Source organism: Gavia stellata, chromosome 22 (genome assembly GCF_030936135.1).
Source record: "Gavia stellata isolate bGavSte3 chromosome 22, bGavSte3.hap2, whole genome shotgun sequence".
In the NCBI taxonomy this organism is placed as follows: domain Eukaryota; kingdom Metazoa; phylum Chordata; class Aves; order Gaviiformes; family Gaviidae; genus Gavia; species Gavia stellata.
This window is the reverse complement of record NC_082615.1, coordinates 5586187-5607047: the sequence shown is the minus strand read 5'-3', so window position 1 is coordinate 5607047 and position 20861 is coordinate 5586187. Positions and strand designations below refer to the sequence as shown.

Sequence of the window (20861 nt, the reverse complement as noted above, 5' to 3'; positions counted from 1 at the left end):
CTTGTAGACAGGGAGAAGCCGAGGGAGCAGAAAGGACAGAAGCCCTCCTCCATTTCCCCTGCTGCAGTCCTCCTTGCTGATGACAGCAGATGTGGGCAGAGAAGATGCAATTAAATATAATATAGCATATTGGCCCAGCCTGCTAGCAGATGCCCACGAGATCCATTTAATGTTGGACTTTTCAGCCCCAGGAGTGATAACGTGGAAGGAAATGTTGGGTTAATTTGAAAATAGGTCAATGGGATGTAAAGATAACGCTGCAGTCATCTGATTTCAGAGAGCCCGCACCGCGCTCGGGAAGGGAATGCGTCCCCTGTTGATTAAAGTACCTATAAGGGGAAAATAGGAGGACAAGAAGCTGCTGTAGATTTATTCTGGAGTAGGCACAGCTGGTGGAGGCAGCTGGCAGAGAGGCGAGCTAGGCGCTTGCATCCGCTTGGATTGAAGTCGCTTCGGCTGCTCTCTCCCAAAGAGGAGCGAGGGCTGAGCCGATGCACTAATCCTGGATGTCGGGATGGGACAAGCCACCGGGTCACCTGCCAGGGCTCCGGAGCTGCTGAGCCTGGGCATGAGCCGGTGGCTGTCCTCAGCTGGTCTGGGAGGGGAGGTTTCTCCAGGAGCTGGGGTAGAGTGATTTTCAAAAACAAATCTCTTGGCTGCACTGGCTGAGAATAAGGCATTTGCGCTCATCAATTTTATTTGCGTAATTTCAAGCGCCATTAATAGTACATGGCATGAGGAAAAATCAGGGAAATTTCACTCCAACCATGAGTGAAATTGGGTTTAGTAGAAAATTAGTTGACTTAACTGGCAAATGATGAAAGCTTGAATAAAGAATGTTTAAATAAGGAGGAATGAAAAAAAAAAAATCCCCCCCCACCTCGGAGGTGCAGCCTGGATTTGCATGGTTGGAATATTAAAATCAGTGGTTATAAAGTGTTTAGGAAGGATAAGGGGGGGTAAATAAGAGAGAGATGCCTTGCTTCAAAGACACCGGTCCTGCCTTTAGAGCTATTCCTGCCTCGCAGCCTTGGCGCGGGGAGTATAAATGGACGTGGCAAGTCCCGAACACGCAGAGAGGGGACGCGTGGCAGGTCGTGGTGATGAGGGGGAGCCGGGGGAGCCAGGCCCATTGTACCTAACTGGTGGGAAGTTTTTTGGAGGCTTCGGTATGAGATGCACTAATTGCTGTCTGCCACAGCCCCTTGTCAAGCTTGGTTAGGGCTTTTTAAAATTACGGATGATTTTGTAACACAATGGCTTGTGTGATGCCTACCGGTGAGAGGATGGGGTATGTTGGAAGAGAAGCATTATGATTTGGGGATTTTTAGTTAAATGCAAGGTTTATGGATCAGCTTTAGTCAAAATTCAGGGGTGGTTTGAGGAGCACCCAGAGGAGCAGAGCGCGAGGTGCTGCCCGGCTTGGGGGGTCGGCAGAGGCACGCTCATCCTCCAGCAGCAAAGTCATGGTAGCTGTTGAATACACATTCCTGATGACTTAAGGAAAAAGCAGTACACGTGCTAGCAAATGTGATATTTAGCATTGCATCTCTATAAAATCCTGAGCTTTTTACTGGCTTAAAAATTCCCCTTCTGCTTCAGCCTTCTCGGGAGGGGTGAGTCTCCTTGTTGCCCTATTTATCGTACTGAGGTGGCTGTAGGAGGTGAAAGCCTTTCTATTTCTGCCATCTTCCCAATCAGCCATGTCATGTAAAATTGTGCATAAAAGTGATAAAACTGCCGCCTGTTTCCCCTGCGGCTGACCCGGCCGGGCTGCCCTGAGCTGACGCTTATATTCCTTGTGACAAGAGCAATGAAGCAGCTCCAAACGCAGCTCTTCGCCTTAAATGGAAAAATGTGTGTTTTTCCTGGCTTTGGCGGGCAATGTGGTTCCACATTCACTCGCTCTCTGGAGTCACGGTCATGGTCAGGAGTTTGGGATGACCCTTCACCAGTCTCAGGTTGGGATGGGTGTGGAAGAAGGATCTTGGTACCCAACGCTCAAGGGCTCGCAAGCCATATCAGAAGAGGGGGGAGATATGGCCAGAAGCAGACCAAGAGCCCTTTATCATAGCTATAACGGCCAACCAATGTCACTGGCTACATATGACCCTTCTGATGTTGTTGGTGAAGACTAGTGAGGGACTGGAGAGCAAATGCTTGTGTAAACTGTATAACTTGGCTGTTCCCCGGGTGGGAGAGCCATCAATTTCCTCTGTATCAATAGATGAAGTGCTGTGCATAGTCGTAGGTCTGGGCAAGGGATGAGGACCTTATGGAAGTGCTCCTCGGGAGGATGGACCCTTGGACTGCGGGTCCATCGAGCTTCAGCTGAGCAACAGAGAAAATCCAGGCTGGAAAGAGGATTCTCAGGTTCAGAAGGGGAAATGCAGAGAAATTAGGAGAACCAGTAAGAGAGGTCACAGAGTGCAGGCTTCAGAGCCTGGGAATTTAAAACCTAGCTGGACCTTTTATTCCTAAGAAAAAGGAAAATACTTCTAGGGGTGGCTGGGATAAATTTCCATCTCCAGATAGGTGCTAGGAGTAAGTGAAGAGCCCAGAAGAAAACACAGACAGACATCTTGGCAGGCAGGAGCTAAGGGTGAGATTTCACACTGTCTGAGTTCAGACTTGCAAAATAAAACATAAATACCTTAGCCCTGTTAGAAGGACTGAGAACAAAAGGGGGTGACTGTGTGGTGGGAGTGGGGCAAAGCCTGGGTGGACCAAATCAGCTCAACATTTTGGTTTTCCATGAGGTTGTTGCTGTTGCTCTTTGGGTACGTTGCTCTTTGGGTTATGGGGATGAGGATGAGGAATTGCTGTCTTTAGGAGGACGAAAAAATACAAGAACATTGAAACTGAGAGGTGGATCGTTTGTATTTCTGAGCAAACTGGCACTCAGAAATCACAAGTACATGTAACAAGGATTTTTGAGAAACCTGCTGAAGCTGGAAGGTGTCACAGGTTTTTTTCTGAGAAGGAGGAAATGTGGTCCAGACGAGCAGATGGGCTGTCAGGCTGACATCAGTGGTACACTTAGTGGAACAGCTTTGGAGAGAGGGATTCATCAGTTCACAGAGGTAATTGAAAATGGAAGGAGACATGCCGCAGGTTTACCAGCCTTGTATCATGCCAGATTAATCACAAATCACCTTGGCAGCAAGGTAACTGATGATCTTGATAAAGAGATTGCAGTCGATCTAGTTTATCTGGAGTTTCATAATGCGTTTCATCCGCTGGAGGGGGAAATTGGGGCTGAGTACGGCTGTTGTAAGGAACTGGCTGAAAACCCACTGAGCGAGCCCTGGGGTCCGCCTGCCCCGGCTTTATTGAACTATTTCATAAATGGGACAAAAAGTCAGAAATATTAATTAAATGTGCACAACATGCAAGGACAGGCAGTGCCACCAGCGTCGAGGAGAATCTGAGAGTGCTCAGGAATGTGGTGGGTACCTGTAAGGACTGGAGGAAGAGGAAGGGTGCATGGTGTTTGCACTGGGAGGGGTATGGGACTGGGAACAGGGAGATTTAGGCTAAGCTGGCAGCCTTGCAGGCAGGGAGAAGGCTCTGCAAGTCTGTCACTGATGCAATTGCAATGAAAGCAGACGAAATCTGGTGTCTTCGACAAGAGATGTCCAGGGGAGTGTGTGCAACGAATGAGGTGCTAGCGAGCCCTGGCTGGGAATGCTGTGTGAAAGCCTCAGAGGAGCAGGAACTTGGCTGGAGCGGGTGCAAAGATGGGGAGAGGTGAGGACTCCCCAAAACCTCAGATTTTTGGCCCAAGAAATAAAGGCTGGGGAGAGGAGAACGATCTTCCTCTCCCTCCATCAACTGGGGAGCTGGTTGATGGCCCCTATTAAACACTGGGCAGGGAAATGAATGTTTGTGTTGCAGGACTTTTATGGTGCTGGGGGGCTGATCAGTCCCTCCTGCTTCTCCCCAGTCATTTAGGGGTGCCTCCAGGACGGGGAAACTGCCCCTTGACCAGTCCTTTGCCTTTCGACCTGATTTACACTGACTACCACGGTCTCCAACAGATGAAGCAGCACATGGGGCTCTCCTTTAAGAAATACAGGTAAGCAAAGCCACTCCCTTCTCTTACTCTCCAGTTCATTAATTAGCAAGGAAAGACTAATGCTAATGACCTCGGAGGACAGCCCCCACGTGCAAGGAGTGAGACTCTTTGATTGCACCTTTGATTTTTGCCTGGCTCTGCCAGCTGCTGCCGTGCTGTGTTCCCTGCTGCTGTGGCACGAGGAGGTCTGCTCACTCTGGAGCCTTATGTGTTTAAGAGAAAATCTCATTAGAAGAGAGTGAATTGGGGAAAAAAACCCTGTGTGTGCCTTCCGTGCTTGTGTGCTTCCAAGTACCGTGCCTGCAGCCAGGGGTGGCCGTGCCACAGAGGGAGGCGCGAGCCTTTTCTGTTTGCAGGAAGCAGAGCCCCGTCCCTGGCTCCTTTGGCATCAAGACAAATGTCATCATCCCCTGGTACATCACTAGCCAGGAAAATATGCGATTTAATTTAGTGCTGATAGTCCTGCTATTTGTTATGTTTTCTCCCATCTCCTCCACTATCCTACAGAATTTTATTAGAGAGAAAAATGACAAGCGGTGTTATTGCTTTTATTATAAATGCATTTGCTCTCGCATTCAGCTTGTTTTGCTCTTCCCTTGCTTGATGCTCCCCTTCTCTCCTCAGTCTTGTGCTGGTAATGCCTGGTTCAGCATTCCTGGGATATTGGGAAAAGCATTAACAAGTCTTCAGGAGATACATCATCCTCACAAATGTCAGGGAGATGAAAGCCCTGCAAGGGGAAATTGCTCATTACAGAAGTGGGTTGGGAAGGGCTGCTTGGGTTGTTCCTGCACCCTCTGCTCGGGGAACAGACAAGGGATGAGGTGCCTGGGGACACCAGATGTCCCTGGCAGTGGGACTTCCTCAAACTGAGGTCTTCCAGGTGTGACCGCGGTCCTGTCTCCTCTCCTAGGTGCCGCGTCCGGGTCATCGATACCTTTGGGACAGAGCCAGCTTACAACCACGAGGAGTACGCCACGCTGCGGGGCTACCGCACCAACTGGGGCTACTGGAACCTGCAGCCCACCCAGTTCATGACCATGTTCCGTAAGTGGGTGATGGGGGCACGGCGGGGTGGTTTTGGGGGCTCACCTACTTTAGGAGGTGATGCACAGGCAATGCCGTCCTCCCCGGCTCCGCTCCTGCTTCCCCCTGCCTGCCCGCTGCCTGCAAGGAGCTCCGGAATCTGCTTGGCCATCTCTTGGGCTATAGAAATGCACTGGAGAGAGAGACCGGGCTCCTTCTTCCATGATGGGTCGCTGGCTCCAACACAGTCAGGGCCAAACACAGGGCACAGGCAGGAGCTTCCAGCTCCTGGGAGGGGAAATGCAAGGCGGTTTTGGTTGCAAAGCCTGGTTTAGTTTCATCTGGAGTTTTAGAGGTGAGAGGCAGCTCAGTGGTTCAGACTTGCCTATGGCGTGGAAAGGAGATGTACTTGTCTGAAAGAAGCCCGGTGACCCGCTGGGCACTGGGTGAATCAAATGTTGCTTTTTCCTGGCTGGATAAAGCCCATTTGGCAGCCTTAAAAATGCCTTACTTTTCAAAGAGTTGCTCGAGTGAGTTCCAAAGCCTGTATTTTATGAGCTGCTTGGATGGGGATTCATGCCATTTTTCCTCCAAGCTCCAGCAAGGCTTTGGAGCCGGGCTCATCTCAGCCCCTCTGCTCCAAACGGGGCTGCGTCCCCAACCCTGATGAGGTCCCGGGAAACATCTGTCCAGCCACGCGTCTTCTCCCCTTGGTGTCCACAGCTCACACCCCCGACAACTCCTTCATGGGCTTCGTGTCGGAGGAGCTCAACAAGACGGAGAGGCAATTCATCAAGTCCAACAAAGTGAGCAGCATGGCGGTGGTGTACGGGAAGGAGGCCAGCATCTGGAAGGTGGGTGTCCTGGGCGCTGCGGGGAGCAGCCAGCTGGGCAGGGGCAGTCGTAGCAGAGCTGTGGGGTAGCAGCAGCCTCTGGCTCCTACCCCGAGCTTTTGAGGCACAGATCTCAATGTGTTTGTAGAGAAGCGTCCTTGTCCCGTTCGTAGAGGGGAAGCTGAGGCTGCTGCAGTGATGTGATATGTCCAGCACCTCCGAGCAAACCAGGCAGAGGCTGGCAAGACCCTGTCCCCTGCTCTTTGCTTTAGGCGATGCTTCCCATGGGTTTGTCTCCCATGCCTGTAATGCCCCGGGGGAGAAGGGTGGACAGCAGCATGCGGGCTCTTGCTCCATCCTCGGTGGTGGCCGGTGCTGGTCCTTGCTGGGACCCCACATTCGGCCGTGTATGGGGCATCCTGGCTGAGGCCACCTCTAGGCTAGCAGACATGGGGTAAAACGCTTTGTTGTCTTCCCCCAGCCCCAGACTGCTCTGCCAGTGAGCAAAAAGACCAACAATACCCCCAGCCCCCCGAAACATCCCCCCCTGCATCTCCTATGGCAGCAAGGGGACGTGTGTACTCCCCCTGTCTTATCCAGAGCTAGCCAGCTGCTTTTCCTTCCAAGGCTTAAAAAAAGGAGCTAACTCTCACTGCCTCTTGATTTATTTCTATTTTTTTTCCCTTTGCGCACCGCCTGGGGCTGTCCCAGTTGCAGGTACTGTACCGCACCAGCTGCCGCTGGGCTTTACCTCTGCACGTCTTCTCGCGAGGGAAAAGGTTTTGGTGGGGTCGGCTTTGCCTCATCGTGGGCTCGGTCCTTCTGAGCTGCTGGGATCGATGCGGGGTTCATGCAGGTGGAGGCTGTATCTCCTCCCCGTCCCCACCTTTCCTGCTTTAGCAACTCTGCCCTGGCAAGGATGCCTGCGGTGGGCCAGGATCCGGCCACGCCGTCTCCTGTTCACTGTTGTTTGTGGCTTTTCCACCACCTCCCACATCTGAGAGCAACCCCCCCCCAGCATCTGCATAGCTCAAGGGCTCCATAAAAAACCTACTGAAACCAACTAAATCTCATTTTAGGAGAACTGTAACATCTTTTCTTCTTTTTCTGCCATTTCCCCACCCTTTCTTATCCAGAAGTTTCATTTGAGCTTAGTTAGGTTAATTTGGGAAGGCACTAAAGAGAGTTAAAACCTCAGAACAGACATTTCCTTCCGCCCTTAGTGCTACAAACGTTTGCTCCTTTTAGCCAGGATTCACAAACAACATCAGTTTCCCCAAAACTGCATATTTGGGGTAATTTATTACTGGGTGAAGCGGCTGGGGCTGCTTCTTGCTGGTGGCTGTTCCTTGATGCCTGGGCATTGCTTGGTGTCTTGTGCCACCCTATGTAATAAAATAAGGGGGAAGAGGAGCTTTTCCTTATTTTGAGTGATTTTGAGGTCTAGGAAGGAAAAGAGTACCTCCATGTTCTGGAGCTGGGTGCTTATTTACAAGCCTTGGACCAAGCGCCGTCTCCAGAACAGAATCTTTTTGACACGTAGAAGCATTTCATTAAACCTGCCTTCCTGTTATTTCTCATTTCCTATCCCTCCGAACTTCTCACCTTCGGTTCGCAACAGGAGCCGAAGTTTTAATGAGCTGGGAAAGGCCATTTTCATCAGCCTGCTGTCCAACGTCCAGGGGTCAAAGCGGCTCACGGTGCTCGGCGGGAGTGGTGGAGGAGGTCTCCCATGCCAGCCCCGCCACCGTGCAGGGGGCTTTGGGGATCGGTTCCCCCCCTGATGCTCGATGATGCCTGGTGCTACCCAGGGACTATAAGTTGTTTCGTCCCATCTGCCCGTTGCATTAGGGGACCGCTGTCAGAATGGTGCTGATTTGGGTGTTAGTGGCACCATGGCCAGGATTTCACCCTGCAGCCTCATCCCACCAAAAGCACTTGTTTTTAGCCTTTGAGAAGTCCAGGCATATGGGGCTGAGGGCAGAAATACAGTGTTCAGAGAAGCTTTAAGGCAATGTGTACTGAGTTTTCTCAAATTCCCCATTTATACCTCCTTATTCCCTCCTGGTCTCTGCTCTTTTGGGGCCTATTGCAGCACTGGAACAAGCTGAAAATACAGCATCCAAAGGATGGTCCCTGCGTGGTTTTTCCAAGCAAAAAAATCTGTAGTAGAGAAATTTTTAAAACAGAAAGCTGCTTTGGAGAGCAAAAGGAGGAAAGCCTCTACAAGAAGAAAACTGATGATCCCCTCCATTTTTCCAGGTAGTAAAACAGGATTAAACCTGAGTGAGAACATCACGGGGACTTGTTACTTGGAGTAAGAGGCCATTAGCAAGCTCTGGTCTTTGCAAACTTCCCTCTGAATCCCCTGAAACCTTTAATTCAGCAGCTCCAGAGTGGAAGTTGCCCACGGAGGTGGCAGGAATGCAGGGGCTCGAGGTGCTGATGTTCAGGGTGCCGGATCCTGCAGCCGTCCAGGCTCGCTGGGAGCCTGGGGCAGTCTAGGATGTGTGTCCAAGGGATACGGAGGGGAGGGTGCGAGTTTTGCACTGCTGTGGGTCGGGTTGAAGCATCACGGGAGCTCCGGGACAGCGGTTTGAGAGTTAAATCTCCCCCCATAACCGTGGGGGGGTCAGCCCTGTCTTCTGGTGCAGTTCACACCTCTGCCTTCCTGCCCAGGGCAAGGAGAAGTTCTTGGCCATCCTCAACAAGTACATGGAGATCCACGGCACGGTTTATTACGAGACGCAGCGGCCGCCCGAGGTCCCGGCGTTCGTGAAGAACCACGGGCTACTGCCGCAGCACGAGTTTCAGCAGCTGCTGAGGAAGGCGAAGGTGGGCGAGAGCCAGCCGGGGCGTCCGCGGGACCCCGCTCCCCGTCCCCCATTAACCAGCCAGCAGTGAGGACTCGGTTGCCTTGAGAAATAAAACATAATTAAAGGAGGGGGCAGGGGGAGAGGCCATTCTCTGCGCTCCTCCCAGGCTTGCAGGCGTTATCAGCAGGGCTAATTAGCTGGGAGCCGAGCAGAGCGTATCGTTTCAAATCAAGATGTGTCTGATGAGTTTCTCCTTGCAGACTGTCTGCACAAAGTTTCCTGATTAATTCATTTATTGCTAAGTGGGGTGGGTTTTTTTTCTCCCCACGGCTGTCATAAAAATAAACAGGATTCTCAGAGCGAGGTACAAGCACATCCCAGTCGCCTTCAGCCAGTGTCTGGGGGAAATGCTGTTGGTTCTCCAGCCCAAATGGCTTTGGAAAAGCAGTATTTCTCCATACAGGACCAATACAATGGTTGTAGCCACCGTGGCGAAACTTGCGGCTCCTGAACACCCCATTGCTTTGCACAAGTGGGCTGTGAGCCATGGAGCAGGGGGAGTTTTTAGCACATTTAAGCTGCGGGGTGTTGAACTGCATGGAGCTGCCTTAGAGACTTGGTGTGCAGGACCAGAGCAGCAGAGAGGGATGCCGGCGGGTGATTCGGGAGACTTTCCTATAGGGTTGGCCGTGTTCACTCACCAGCACATGGGTTTGCTCCCTTGCAGCTCTTCATTGGCTTTGGGTTCCCCTACGAGGGTCCTGCTCCACTGGAGGCGATCGCCAATGGCTGCGTTTTCCTGCAGGCGCGTTTCAACCCCCCGCACAGCTCCCTCAACCATGAGTTCTTCCGCGGGAAGCCAACGTCAAGAGAGGTGAGTCTGGCAGGAGGTGAGCGGATGGGCTGGATGGAGCCACCCCCTTTACACCAGGGTTCGGGCCGGCCCGGGGAAGAGCAGTTGCTAAACTGAGATACTATTTTGTTTGGCAAGATTTCCTCAAATGCAGAAGTGCGGATACCTGCAGATGGGGTCCCCTCTCCCATCCTTGCATCGTCTCCATCCGGAGCGCTTGGGTGCGAGGGGCCCTGCTGTGGGTTTGGGGCTGCAAAGGAGAAGGTGGTGCAGGAGATTTCTGCAGACCGCAGACCCCAGCTCCTTCCCCATCAGCATGGATCCACGCACAGCCCGTACCCTGCTCCCAAACCGGGGCTGATGCTCCCCTGTTCATCCTTTTGCACACCCAGAGGGGCTCTGGGACCTCCACCCTATTGCAGGGATACAAAATCCCTCCCAGGCTTACCTGTCGCTGGGAATTCAATCTAAGTGAAGCAGGAACTCTTTAAAAGTTAAAGGGTTGAGAAAATTGACTCTTTTATTATTAATAAAGTGGATAATGCAGTGCAACGCTCGCTCCTGCCAAGAAGGGCTTTGTCAGGGGGCCGTGCGGCTCAGCCCTGCCACAGCCCGGCTCAGCGGTGCCCATCATGATTTTGGGGGGTAGGGCTGTCCTGCAGCCCCATGTCTGTCCCATGCACCCCCCCGAATTAGCTGCCGGTGTTAGCACCCATCCTGGGTGGGTGCTCTGGTTGTGGTTCAGCCCAGAGCTGGGAGGGCAGCCAGGGACGAGGGCTGTGAAATGCTCCAGGGTGTTTATACACCGGAGGGGAAGGAGGTGATCAATCTGTCGGATAAAAATGGGGAAGGACAGCAAGCTGGAGAGTAAAATAGAGAGTGTGCACTGCTCTCCTCCTCTGGCTGGCAGGTTTTCAGGCCCCTTTGCAACACTTGTCAGTGCCCCCAAAACACCTCTGCTCAGCATCCTCTCCCTTACCTTCCCCTTCCCGGGAGGAGATCTGGGCTCTGGCTGCCTTGCAACAACGTGGGGCTGAAAAGGCAGTTCAGGGGCTGAAATAAAAGAGGTATATCCCTAAAAATTGCCTGGTGAGAGGCAGGTGGCTTCGGGGTACTGGTGCATGGGTCTGCTTGTGGCATCGGGGCGATGCAGCTTCCAGCACTGCTTTCTCCCGGTGCCAGACTTCCCCGGCCTTCAGTGGTGATGGATTTTTCTCTCTGCCTTTTTTCTGGAGCTGGCAAACATGAGGGACATGTTGCCTTCCTAGAGCTTTGCTGCTTTGGTCTATTTTTGCCACTCCAGACCCACAAATGGCTCAGGTCAAGGTTAGGTTTTACCTGTATTACGGAGATATTCAGGGCTGCGGATGCGATTTCAGTGTTGATGGGAATGGGGCATCCCAACCCAGCGGGAATTTTAGAGTATAAGCCTGATGTCAGGAGGCAGCTGGGTTCAGAGGAAACCACCTTTTTCTGGCACATGTCTATGTCCAACGGGTTAAAACCCACCGTGTCTGTGCCTCAGCCTGCTGCTCCTCTCTGCTGTCATGGCTGCGAGCGGGAGACAGCAGCTTGTTCTGGCAGGGATTGCAAAAACCAGCTCACACTGCTGTGTTTTTAGGTGTCCTCCCAACACCCATATGCCGAAGACTTCATCGGGAAGCCGCATGTGTGGACTGTCGACTACAATAACTCCAAGGAGTTTGAAGCTGCTATCAAAACCATCATGAGGACCCAGGTACGGCTCGGAGGAGGTGGCTGGGTGATCTCCCCGCTGCTGGGTTTGCGGGGACAGATATCAGCAGCGATTGCTGGTGCCTGGCTCTCCCTTTCGAGCGTTAATTGCTTTTCCTTCCTTGCTTCCCCTTGGAAATTACTTGCACGGGCAGAGCAGAAATCCTCCTCTCCTGCAGCTTCAGGGGTACTCGTGCTCTCACCTTTGGTACTGAGCGTTGTAGATGTTTCCCCTTTGAGGGATCCCCTGGGAATCCTCCGGGCAGAGCCGGAGGAAGGGGAAGCTGAGATAAGGGAGATGAGCTTTGGGAGCAGGAGGTCGAGGTCGGTGGAGATGCGCGGCAGTGCTGGGACATGGTGTGCAGTGAAGGTAAACCCAGAGAGCATCTCCCTGCAAGTACCCTGAGAGCTACCGACCTCTGCGCCTGCAGTTCCTCCATTTCACTGTTCAACATTATCATTTGGATCGAGCAAATTGATAGGAATAGCCCCAGGAGTTGCTTCTGTGAAGGATGAAGGGAAGTATGGAGAGAGGAAGGCAGCACTCCCGCTGCGCCCACCCTGGGAACGCTCCCTCATGAATATTTACCTCCTGCCCTGTGGCAGGAGCCTTTCAAGTTGTCCAAATTATTAAAGTCAATCTTCCTGGAGGGGAGAAAAGTGCTGATCTCCGTTTTGCTTGCGATTTGCTTCGCTCGGGATGAGCCGTCCCCTCGTGAGGACAGCGATGCGCTGTGAAACGGGGGGGCTCTGCGTCGGGCTGTGAGGGTCCGGGGTTTGTGGTGCTGGATGGGATTTTGGGGGGAACAGGGGTGATGCTGGCTGGAGAGGTGTCATCTTTGCTTTTCCCCACGTTAGAGGCTGCAGAGGTGGGTGTCTGCGACACTCTGGGGACTTTATTCAGCTGACGTAGCCGTGCCGTCTGCCCGGGTCTCGCACCTCATCGTGGGTGATTGCCACAGCTCTTCACCTCGCGCTGCGTTTTCTCTACAAGTTTGCAAAGACCGAACAAACCTGACTTACGAAAACAGTTGTTGTTTTGCACATTCATTCCCGTATCTCGATTAAAATTAAATTAAAAATAATTACATCCCTGCTGCTGTGCTGCTGGGCCAGCTGTCGGCGCTTGACCCTCCACCATCTGGGCTGGAGAGACGGCCCCGAAGCGAAGGCAAACGCTGTGGGCGGGCGGCCAGGAGCTGCCGGTCTCTGTTTCGGGAGAGAGAAGGGAATTATTCAGTTTTTCCAGAAAGGAGAAAGAAAGTAGTGAAACCTGGTGCTGCCGTGCTATTAAAATAATTTTAAAATTATTGGAGAATTAAGGGAGGGGAAGGGCTCTGCCGACTCCTGAGCAGCTATGTTGCGCTGCAGTGTCGACTGGATGTGCACCAGGTCATTTAGATGCTTAATGATAATTCTGGTTAAAAAAAAAAAAAAAAAAGAAGAAAAAAGGATCTGGGGAAACGATTTGGTGGTGTGATGGGCACTGGCCAGGAGGAGCCAACGTGGGGACCTGCTCTCTCCAGCGCCGGGCGCTGACCCGGAGCGTGCCGCTGCCATGCCGATCCCTGTGTTGCCCAAAGACAAGTGTCTCTGCTTTTCTCCCCATTCCCACTCTTCACATAAATGCAGTTGTGGTGCAGGCACATCTCCTGCCTCCCTCCCTTAATTACCATTTCTTCAGTTGCCGAACAGCTGATGGAGGGCAGGGGAAGCCGAGCTGGAACAGGGTGTCTGTAACGCCGGCGCGGCGTGCGGGCAGTGTCGGCAGCTGCCTGGGTGGGCAGGCAGCCGTGCCCAGGCATCCCGGGGCGACCGCTCTCTGTTTTCCATCCCAGTGCGACACCACGTATAGTCGGATAAACTCTGTCTCCTATGGGAGCACGGGGCAGCTAAAGCTGCCACCCATCTCTGCGGGACCAGGGACCCCCACCCCGAGGTGCCCTCCCGCCAAGCATCCCAACCGCTGTAATTACCCTCAACTGCCGGGAGGCTGAAGTCCTAAATTTACCTCAAATGAGTAACACCAGGCGCTGACGTCCCGCTTGCACTGAAAACGCGCAGTCGCTCTGGAGGGGAGTGATTCCTTCCCACCAAGAAGCGCACTGGGTTAATCCCACAACTCGCCTCTCTGGGTTTGTTTTTAAAGATATTGTATAAATCCTCCCAAAGCAGAGCAGGGAGTGAGTGTGAATAACTTATAGCAACTTCTTATTTTTTTTTTCCCCTTTTTTTCCCTTTTTGTCTTTTAAATAGAAACGTCTGCTTTATAAGAGATGCTGTCAAGGCAATTAAGCCTAAAAATTGACCTACCTTACAGGTTTAAAAGCCTTGTTATGGGCTTTGGCTTCAGGAATGCCTTGGTATCTTGTCTTTAAAATACTGTTTGTCACAGCAGGAATTGAAAACAAGGGCGTTAGCAGGAGGGGGGGCAGAAAGCTGGCGGCCAGGCAGTTTAGCGTTGCTCTTCCCAGCCAGGTACTGGAGCTCGGAGAAACTATTTTACCAACTCCTTTTTTTCCCCCAAGGCAAAATGGTGTGTTTTGTTACAAGAATATCTAACAAATTTGTCCGTGTTTTAGAATAACCACCATCAATTTATTTTTTCAGTCAAAACATTTCATTTCAACATTACTGGAATGAAATAATATGTTTTTGTTTCCCATCTGCCTGCCTTTGTTTGAAAACACCCTGCCAGTTTATTGAAAGGAAGGCTTGTATCCAAAATGATGCATTTCCTTTTGCTTCACCAACCCAAACATATTGCCAAACCTGAAACACAGTATTTTTCCCCTCCTTGATGGGTGGAAATATTGGAAATTGAAAACTGACCTGAAACAGATTTTATTTTTCTCTTTTTTTTTTTGTTGTATGACTGAAAAATCACTTATCCCACAGCTTTAGTTTTGCATCTTCCAGGCAAAACTCAGTAAAACATTTTTGGGGATATGGGATGTTGTGGGAAGCTGTGAGATCTCCTTGGCTCTGCCATCCGCTTTTCCCAGCGGCAGCCGTGCCGTGCTGGGTGCCGGGAACCAGGGTGCTGGGTGCTGCGAACCCCTCAAGGGCTTTGGGAGCTTGTTTCATGAACCTGGTAGTAATTCTGATAGGGTCAAGCTGACAAACAAGCTTGCCCTGGTTTAGAGCATCGTGGCTCTGGGGGATTTGCTGATGCTTCAGCAATATTTTAGCGTTACTTTGTGGCTGCCCCAGCCTGCCCATGGCTCTCCTGCCAGGTCGCGGCCGGCGTAGCTGTACAGCGTCCCCATTTATATCACAGACACCCGGACCTGCAGCTCGGGGCGGGATGTGCCATCCTCGCAGCTACAGCCCTGCTCCGGCCCCGGCCGGGCTGGCAGAGCATCCTTTGGTGTGTTTGGAGCCAGCCGGGTCTGCTGGCAGGGCTGGCTGCTGTATTTGGGCAAATAAAGAAGCTGAGATGCAGCCAGTGTCCTTCGCCAGCCTAGATTTGTTGAAAGAAACTTCTTGCTTCCGGAGAGAGATCTGAATCGTGGCTTGGATGTGGCTTGGGTTTACAATATGGGGTTTTTTTCCAAGAAAAGCCCCTGTGCTCCCCACCCTCATCCTTTCGGAGGTGGCACCGGCTCCAGGTCACCCTCCAGCTGCTGGGGAAGGTTTTCGGCAAGTGATGCCTCTGCCATTCTTCCCCTCTTGGAGCAGTTTTGGGGTTTCCCTGATGGCTCGCATCCCTGACCTCCTTATAAGGAAAACCGGAATCACAGAAGCACCAAACCCCTCTATCCCAGAGATCAAATCCCGGCACAGTCACTCAGGGCCAAGAGACAAATTGTGTCCCCCAGGGAAAGGTGATGCCTGGAGGATTGTCCTGTGATGGATTATGGCTGTTAGCCGGAGGTTAGAGGCTGGAGAAGGAGAGAGGTTTGCAAGTACCACCATTTTCTTGGCCTTCAGCTTTTTCCATTGTCAAAAATAGTCCTCGCACAAGCAATTTAATGGATCCAATATTCTGGTGTAGTGAAGGGAGAAGGCTTCATTATATTAAAGTCAAACATACAGGAATATAATGGAAAATTATACATTTCAGACTATGCTTGAAAGAGTGGCGTATTAAACATCACAGCAAAAATAGCTGGTTAAAGTGTTCCCAGCCTGCTGTTACGTGCCGGCAGAGAATTGCATTATTTTTCTACTTATTTGTCTGATGACGTTTGGATTTCTTTCTCTCGCTCTCTCTCTTTCTCTCTCTCTTTCGAGTAAAGGAGACTTATTGCTCCCTTCAGCTCTGGGATTCCTGCTGAAGACTATAAAACCAGGGCTCTCATGGCAGTATCCCCATGGGGCACCAGTAACTCTCCGTTTGGCTGATGGAGAGCACTGGGGCTGGAGAGCTCTGGCCCTGCGTCCCCCACCGATGCCTGGGGGAAAGGATGGCAAAGTCCATCTTCACACCACCACCCGCCCCGCTCCTGCGGCATCCCCGGCTCCGCCGGACAGCGGGATGCAGTGGTCCCCACCTTGGAACCCCCCCTCCTCCCTCCTGGGTCTCCAGGGAGATCCTGAGCTCCCGGTGCGGGGAACAGCATTAACGATGTGGCTGTCAAGAGGAGGCCAAGCCTGTCAGATTTTAATTAAACAATTATCTTCCCGAAATTGGCATTTTCTATCAGGCCTGGGTGCCTGAGCTGAATCCTAATGAGATCAGGAGAGGGAAGAAGGGGAGGAGTGAGAGCCTTTGGGGGAGCCCCTGAGGGGGAGAGGGGTACATGGGCTGGAGGAGCCGGGGCGGCAGCGGGCTCCAGCCACAGCCTCCGGACGCCCTTGGACCGGAGCCGGGAGCCCGCGGGCAGGTGGGATTGCGCCCGGAGCATCACCTCCGGGTACGGGTGCAGGCGCAGGGAGGTCTTCTGCCTCCACCCCGCTGTGGGTGTGCTGCATCCCACCGGGTGCAGCAGCGGTGTTTTGGGGGAAAGAGACTGTTTTACAGATTACATCTGCATAACATGCCTGGCGTAACGGGGTCCTGGGAAAAGCCCCACCAGCACCGCGGCCATGAAAGCAGTGGTAAGACGAGCCCGAGCGTTGGTGACGCTTTCCGGCTGAGCGAGGGGAGGTTTGTCTCCCTCAAATGGGTGCCAGGCAGCACCCAGCACCCAGCCTGGCTCGGGCTTTGTGTGACTGAGGCCGATAGTTTTGCTTTGTGGAGGACTCTGCCCCAGTTAACTGAGCACCCATCAGCAATTCCAAGGCAGGATCAGTGCCTGTCATCATGTCAGCCCTGATTAGCGTGCACATCTGTAATTAGATGGAGCAGCTGTGATTTCCAGCCCTGCTGAGGTCTCAGGTGGGATATTTATGGCAGGGAGGTGCTTAGAGGGATCTTCTCGGCAGACTGAGCCTTTGAGCTTGGGTTTGACAGGTACTTCAAAAGGAGATAGCTATTTTGGAGGTGCAGAGCTCAGAAAATAGAAGAAACTGTGTTTTCCAGATAAATTATCTTTGGGGTGTTTTTGCTTATAATCCTTCTTTTGCGTGAAGCTCTGCAGAGATGCACAGGGGGAAGGGGGGTCCCAGGACCAACCTCTTCCATGCACTGATGTGCTGTGGCTCACGTAACATCTCTCTGGAAAAATAAAGGAGGGTGGAAAAATCTGTCTTCCCAGGGCAGAAAGTTCCTTAAAAAATAATCTGTTCCAGAGGGAAGGGGTGCATCAGTGACACAGCCCGCATGGCAATGCTTTTCCCACGAGGAAAATCACCGCTGACCATGGGGCAATGGCCATGCACCGGTCCTGCTGGAGGGCAGCGAGCCCGGCTGCCTGGTTCTGCCTGCTCGCCCTTGGACCTCTGCCGCTGCTGTGCCAGGGACATGCTTGTTTGGGGGATGCTGCTGAGCCGCTGTGCAGAGGAGGGGGTTTCCCATGCCGGGACCCGAGGGTGACTCTTGGGACAGGGAGATGTGGTGGTGGGAAGTGAGCACAGGCCGAAATCTGAAGACCGGCAGCGTTTCATAACCCATGCTAAAAATACACCGTGGTTTAAGTGCTGCTGGCTCTGTATAAATAGCAGTTATCAACGTGGGGGTGTAGCGACAGCGCCGGCATCAATGTGGGCAGCAATGTTTGCTCCATCCCGGTGTGCAGCCGGCTGCTGCCTCCCTGCCCTATCCCAGCCCGTGCCGGTGGCAGCAGGGAGCACCGAGCCTTGGAGGCTGGGAGAGATGCTGGCTTCCACCCCGTCACAGCCATCTGCACTGGGCAGCAAACCCTCAGCAAAGTGGCAGTAGGAAAAGAGAGATTTTTTTTTATTTTATTTTTTTTTTTTTTCTCCTGTATTGTGCACAGCCAGTCCCAGCCCTGGGCTTTTCACCGGCCGGTTTGGTGGGTCATAGTGCCGGGGCAGCAAAGCCTGGACATTCCTCTCTGAGCAGGCAGAGCTGTGTTGAGGAGCAGGAGGATGCTAGACCAGAACCAGGGCACTGCAAGGATGCTCTTGCTCTGGATTATCTTGGCATCTTTACCAGTCCTAACTCCTCTCCTGTATTTTAAAATTACTCCCCCTTTGCCCACAGCTGCGGAGTGTTTCTTGGGCTGAAACAGTTCATGCTTTAATTGGAAGTGACCTATTGCATGAAAACTGATTTTATTTCATAACTTACCAAAAATGAAGAAAAGCGAGACTAAAATGGAACAGGGTGACTTCATTTTCACACCAACACATGGGTTGAACCCAAATTAATCCTTCACCCTCTGTCTCTAGCGCTTTATGGCTTGTGAAGTTTTTCCAGTCCTAGTTTTCTGCCCTGCTCACTTTGGTGGACAGACAGATGAGCTGTGGGCTTCAGCAGGTGGGGAGAGCCATTGCCCAGGGCACTGCTGTCCTGGGCCACCAGGCCCAGGGACAGGGCAAGGCTGTCCCTGCTTGCTGCCTGCACTCTGCTCTTCCCTTCACAGGTGGACCCTTACCTGCCTTACGAGTACACCTGCGAGGGGATGCTGGAGCGGATCCATGCCTACATTCAGCACCAGGTTGGGGAGCATCCCTGTCCTCGCTGGGGAACCATCCCTGCCCTCCCTGGGGAGCCATCCCTGCCCTCCCTGGGGAGCCATCCCTGTCCTCCCGCGGGTCCGTTCCTGTTCCTCTGGGCAAGCAACCGCTGACCCAATGCAGCTGGTCCCAGCCCTGTGCAGCCGGTGGACTAATTGCAGAGAGCACCAGAAGATGGGGGCTGAGGGAGATTTGTCATGAACCAGAGATGGGGGGGTTGATGGAGGGTGGCTGGGGGTGCTGGGGCTGGGTCCAGGCCTTTCTGCTGCAAAGCATAAGGCAGCACTGGGAGAAGAAGAGGCGGCCGGTGCCTTCATCTCCCACAGCCGGAGATGCCACCTATGCATGCAGGTGACCTCAACCTGAGGAGCAAACACAGCAGCCCAAGCGTCGTCCTGTCCCACCAGCAGCCTCCCTTCCCCATCCCCAACATCTTGCCCCGTCCCTCCGGGCACTGACCCATTGTCTTCTCTCCCACTAGGATTTCTGCACCCCGTCATCTCCTCCTCTGCCTCCCAAGGCCAAGAGTCCTGCTATGCAAAGCCCTCCGAGCCCGCTGGCCCTGTCCCCCAACGCCACTCACCTGGTGTGGTCCCCCAGCGCCAGCCAGGACCTCCAAGCCTGGCCCCCGGTGGACTCGCTGCAGGTGTGGGTGTCAGAGACCCGGCATGCCTGCACCGAGACGTGCCGGCGGCACGGGCTGGTCTGCGAGCCCACCTTCTTCAGGTTCCTCAACAAGAAGGAAGTGTTTCTCCAGTGAGTTGTGACCTTTCTCAGCAAGGTGGTGGTGGGGGCCATCAGCCAGACGATGTTCCCTTTGCTCCCCCCATCCCCAGCATCCATTTTCCTCGTGTCCTCCCTCACGAAATCCTATTGAGGTGCCTTCGTGCCCAAGGCGATGTAGGCAGGGCGCTGCCTGCAAAGCAGCCCATTGCTTGCACGTGTTGGCCTTGACCAGCTTCACACTTCAGAAGGCAATGATAGCCTTTCCAGACACGTTTCCGCCTCTCTCCCACCCCGTTCCTCTCCACCTCCTGCATGCTTTCTCCCTTTCTCTCTTTTTTTTATGTCTTTCTCTATAAAACTGCATTTTGAACACACAGCGGTGAAGTTTTAATAGAGTATAAATCTGCCACTGGGCTCTGTGCTGCTCTGTGGGCAATTAAAATGCGAGCATTACCATAGCTGTCATGCTGGTCAGGCAGGCGCTGTGAGTTCCACTGACATTTTTATATGATAAATTAGAGCTGGGGCTTGGATATCACTCTCTCCCCTCCATGCCCCCCTCCGGACCTTAAAACAAGCTGGCTCAGGGACTCACCAGTTGAGAGGGGTTGATGGGAGGGCGATGCCACCGCTGTTGCTCCATCTGCAGACTTGGGCATGGGTGGGAGGAGAGGGGTGCTGAGATCCTTACTGGGCATTTCTGCTGCTCCTTGGGGTGTTTGCTGATGCCCACCCTGGTTTTTCCGGCTAATCCCAGCTAGCAGGGGGTGCGTTGGCATCCGTTGAACTCATGTGCCCTTCCAGGGGACATTAGCTGTTGTGGGAGGTGTCCACGGAGATTGGACAGACCTGTTGGTCAGCGGGGGTATCCAAAAGATTTGGGTGGATTTTTGTGCGTGATTTCCTGAGCTATCCATGGCCCACGCAAGGGTTGGGGTGCTCTCTGGGCTGCAGGGTTGAGTTGCAAGGGTTCCCCGTTCCTGCATGGTGCGTTGGGCTGGTGACAAGCATTCAGTTCTAGCCAAGGAGTGCCGAAGATAGCGCTTACGGTTCCTGGGGCAACCAGCAAAGATCTGCCCCAACGCTTAGCAAAGGAACCTCCCTGGGAAGGACAGAACAGCACTAAAAACCCTTCAGTGAAACCCCAGGCAGCCTCCTCACCTGAACCGACCCACCGTTGTCTTTGTTCCCAGGCTCAGCATCACCTGCGACAGCACCGAGTACGAGATGAACCATCTTTACCCGGCGGTGGCCGAGAACGTCCATGAGTGCTACCTCCAGAAGGAGCCGCTGCTCTTCAGCTGCGCGGGCTACAACACCAAGTACCGGCGCCTCTGCCCCTGCCGTGACTACCGCAAAGGACAAGTGGCTCTGTGCAGGGACTGCTTGTGACTTGGTGTCCCCCCCGCCGTGTTTGCGACACACAACGTGCAACGAGTGGCTTTTTCTCAAAGCTTCTGCAATAGCCGAGGGAGGTGGGACAGGTCCCTCCCGGCGGGTGAGCCAGGGGTGTCAGACTCTGGGGGTTGTTTCATCCGCCAGTCAACTGTGAATGACCATGTCCTGACCTTTGGTTTCATTTTCTTCTCGAGGAGCATCGTCTGACCGCATCCGAACCCACGTGGACCTGGTGGCGCTGGGACGGGGTGGTGGGGAGAGGGGGGTCGGGGACACCCTTCCCCTCCTCTGGCAATGGGACAAGCCACCAGCAGACTGCAGTTTCAGGTTTTTCATCCTCTTCAAGCATCCTAGGTTGTTTTATTTATTGA

The 20861-nt window shown here is 53.0% G+C and overlaps 1 protein-coding gene across 2 annotated transcripts in view; it reads left to right on the top strand.

Annotated features, from left to right (window-relative positions):
- Positions 1–20615, top strand: part of MGAT5B (alpha-1,6-mannosylglycoprotein 6-beta-N-acetylglucosaminyltransferase B) — a 70573-nt gene extending 49958 nt beyond the window's left edge. Inside the window, exons 9-17 of one of the 2 annotated variants that reach the window (XM_059828158.1) lie at positions 3947–4078; positions 4992–5125; positions 5828–5958; positions 8617–8772; positions 9481–9627; positions 11228–11344; positions 18273–18347; positions 18848–19122; positions 20286–20615. In XM_059828158.1, the coding sequence (XP_059684141.1) occupies positions 3947–4078; positions 4992–5125; positions 5828–5958; positions 8617–8772; positions 9481–9627; positions 11228–11344; positions 18273–18347; positions 18848–19122; positions 20286–20484 (1366 nt within the window). In that variant the 3' untranslated portion in view covers positions 20485–20615. Of the gene's footprint in view, positions 1–3946; positions 4079–4991; positions 5126–5827; positions 5965–8616; positions 8773–9480; positions 9628–11227; positions 11345–18272; positions 18348–18847; positions 19123–20285 lie in introns of both variants that reach the window. The other variant, XM_059828159.1, reaches the window with a different exon arrangement.
- Positions 20616–20861: the final 246 nt, after the last annotated feature.